The sequence below is a fragment of the Chionomys nivalis genome, chromosome 17 (assembly GCF_950005125.1).
Source record: "Chionomys nivalis chromosome 17, mChiNiv1.1, whole genome shotgun sequence".
NCBI classification, from domain to species: domain Eukaryota; kingdom Metazoa; phylum Chordata; class Mammalia; order Rodentia; family Cricetidae; genus Chionomys; species Chionomys nivalis.
The window spans coordinates 54,967,613-54,971,018 of record NC_080102.1 but is presented as its reverse complement, the minus strand read 5'-3'; the positions used below and the strand labels follow the sequence as shown (position 1 = coordinate 54,971,018).

Here is a 3,406-nt window from a genome sequence, read left to right as displayed (position 1 = left end):
AGAAAGTGTTCTTTGAGAAATCCTGAGAAATAACTTCATAGTCTTACAGCAGTGGGTCTCAGCCTTCCCAATGCAGCTTCCTAATGCAGCAACTTAATAATACAGCTCCTCATGTTGTGTGACCCCAATCACAAAGTTATTTTTGTTGTTACTTCATAACTATAATTTTGCTACTGTTATGAATCATAATAAAAATATCTATGTTGCTCTTTTCCTGCTTTAGCAGCTCAGCGCGGCCGTCATCATGAATGACACAGTAACGATCCGGACCAGGAAGTTCATGACCAATCGTCTGCTTCAAAGAAAACAGATGGTTATTGATGTCTTTCATCCTGGGAAGGCAACAGTACCAAAGACGGAAATTCGGGATAAGTTAGCCAAAATGTACAAAATCACACCAGATGTCATCTTTGTATTTGGGTTCAGAACTCATTTTGGTGGTGGGAAAACAACTGGTTTTGGCATGATCTATGATTCTCTTGATTATGCAAAGAAGAATGAGCCCAAACACAGACTTGCAAGACATGGCCTTTATGAGAAGAAAAAGACCTCCCGAAAACAGCGAAAGGAACGCAAGAATAGAATGAAGAAGGTTAGGGGGACTGCAAAGGCCAATGTTGGTGCTGGCAAAAAGCCAGAGGAGTAGATCTGCGGTGACTTGATCTGCTATGGTTTGCAGGCAATTTCCCAGAGGACAAATAAACTAAAAGCTTATGTGTCTGGAGTCTGCCATTTATTGGGTATTAGAAGTATCAGGTGGCTGGGCTAGAGAGATGGCTCAGTTTAAGAGCATTGACTGCTCTTTCAGAGGTCCTGAGTTCAATTCCCAGCAACCACATGGTGGCTCACAGCCATCTATAATGAGATCTGGTGCCCTCTACTGGTGTGCAGGCCGAACACTGCACATATAATAAATAATCTTTTTTGAAAGAAAAAAAAATCTATGTTTTCCAATGGTCCTAGGCGACCCCCGTGAAAGGGTCATTCGACCCTTTAGGGGTCTCAACCCACTAGTTGAGAACCAGAGTCTTACAGTTCCCGGCAACTGATAAGACAACGAGATTATGAACCGGGCAGTTCAGCAAAAGAGCAAGCATTACTTAATGGCCCATGCAAAGCACGGTGGGAGCACAGATAAAAGCAGCACACATGCATTAGGTCCTAAGACCTTTACAGTTGATCCCCATGATAGTAGTATCATTACCCGATACTGCCATCCTATTTGATAGCAAAACCGGAAGTTCCTAGTGGTTGTTGCTTCTTTTTCTTTCATTTTTTTTTTCTTTTTTCAGATTACACATGATTAAAGAACTTGGCTGCCATTCTCACTCAGAAGCCCTGGCCCCAGATCTTATCCTTCCTCTCCTGGTCTGGCAGTGCTATTGTCCTCTTGACCTCTTCCTCAGCAAATGAAATTATCTGTAGACGACCTGCGTACACAATTGACTGAGGGACTTACGAGGCCCTCCCCTCCCTAGAGACACCCGAGTAGTTATGGTTAGAGGGGGCAGGGCTCGGGATATCCAGACTTAAGGGTTGTAAGGAGAGAAACCTTTTCTTTAATAGCTGCCCCGAAGTTGTCACTGACCTCAGTTAAACTCATCGGTTCATCGGCTGCACTGGGGTGGAATTTTGTTACTGTCCTCAGCTCACCTCGGAAGTCCAGAAGAATGCCAGGAGGTGATGTTAGCTAAAGTCATGAAGAATATAGGGGAGTTGTAAGCTCAAAATAAAGAGGGGTGCTGGCTGTTAGGACTAAAATTCCAAACAACAAACAAACAACAACAACAAAAAGAATCTATTTCTTGTAGATGTGCGTCCAACAAGCATATCAGAAAGCTAGATGGGGCCGGAATGCTGAGAAATCAGACCCGGGGTGACCTCAAACTGTCTTCTCAAGGCCTCCCAGTTGGAAGGACCCACAAGTAAAACTAGGGCCTGTGCCAGGTCTCCCTACCTGCAGCCTCCGACTGTCCCCCTGGAAGGGGAGGGCGCCAGGGTCTACAAAAAGCCAGACAACTGCCGTGTGGTGGTGGCACACGCCTTTAATCCCAGCACTCGGGAGGCAGAGGCAGGTGGATGTCTGTGAGTTCAAGGCCAGCCTGGTCTACAAGAGCTAGTTCCAGGACAGGCTCTAAAACTACAGGGAAACCCTGGCTTGAAAGAAAAAAATAATAATAAAGCTAGACAACTACTAGAAGAAGCTGCCCTAGAAGAGCTCTCCGCGTCCCAGTCCCCTTTCGTCCTGAAGAAGGGAACACAATTAAGCTCTAGAGTTAGCTCAGCCCCTACCTAGAAACCAAGGAGCAGGAGGGAACCTAGATGTTCTCTCAGATGCTCGGCTCCTTCCCCGCGGAGGCCACATCTCCCTGCCCAGCTCCACCTGGTGGCAGCACCCTGCGACGCTGCAGGCCTGACCTGATTAGAATCGCCGAGTCTGTGACCAATCAGACGTCCTCCGCCTCTCGGCGCGCGCCGTGCAGCCAATGGGCGCTGTCTCCTTGGCCGCTCCTTCCGCGCCGGATCCAGATTTGTCAACCTCGGAGAAACAAAGTCTATTTCGGGAAGTGACTGCAGCGGCCAGCCGCGGTCCCGCGGCTGCAGAGGCAGAGGAACTCCAAGCGTGAGGTACCCACCCGACGGAGTACCCCTCCCTTTCGGCTGGTAGGGGGCGGAGCACAGCCGGGGACCTCGACCAATCACATTAGGCCTCGGTAGCTGCCGGTTCAGTCCTAGGATGCGGAGCCTAAATCTCTCCAAGCGATAGCTCCATTTTTAGCGAATTGTGTAATGCTGGGCTGCACTTACTGCCCGTAAACAACTGCAGTGTCCTCAGCCGCCTTATGGCCCCCTTTCAGCTAACCGTTCGAGGAAAGCCTCTTGACACGTACCTGGAGTCACTGGGCTCTCTGAGTTCCCATAATTTGTTTCTTACGGCTGTACTCCCTCGTTGTTTTAGAATTAATTTACTCTCCTCTCTATCCATCTAGTATGTGATTACGTTTTCAGACCTTGGCACAAGTACTTTGACCGTAAGAGGGCGTTGTGACGATATCCCTCAGAAAATCCAGGAGAATCCTGGTCTGTTAACGAAACAGAAGCAAAACTTATCTAATGGGACCGGAGAGAAAGTGTCCAGAGTCCTGAGCCCACCCAAGCCACCCAGTCACCTCCTCTGAAGTAGTTTAGCCATAGAAATATGGTTTATCCGAGTCATGAAAATTAAACGCACATAGTTGTTAACACTAAACCTAAACTTTGCGACACTAGATCTAAAGACCTGTCCTCTCTCTGGCTCTTCAATACCTCGCCCTTGTCATCCATCTCAGGGCGTGGAAGGCATAAACACTGTTCTCGTTCATCTCTGCTTTCCATGGGTTCCATCCATGAGTGGCAAAGGCCGAGC

At 48.0% G+C, this 3,406-nt stretch overlaps 1 protein-coding gene across 1 annotated transcript; it reads left to right on the top strand.

The window, feature by feature from the left end:
• The first annotated feature begins 226 nt into the window (after positions 1–226).
• On the top strand, positions 227–861 carry LOC130888941 (40S ribosomal protein S24-like). The gene has a single exon (XM_057792337.1). It carries the CDS (start codon positions 245–247, stop codon positions 644–646), a length of 402 nt encoding a protein of 133 aa, XP_057648320.1. The 5' UTR covers positions 227–244; the 3' UTR covers positions 647–861.
• The last annotated feature ends 2,545 nt before the right edge of the window (positions 862–3,406 follow it).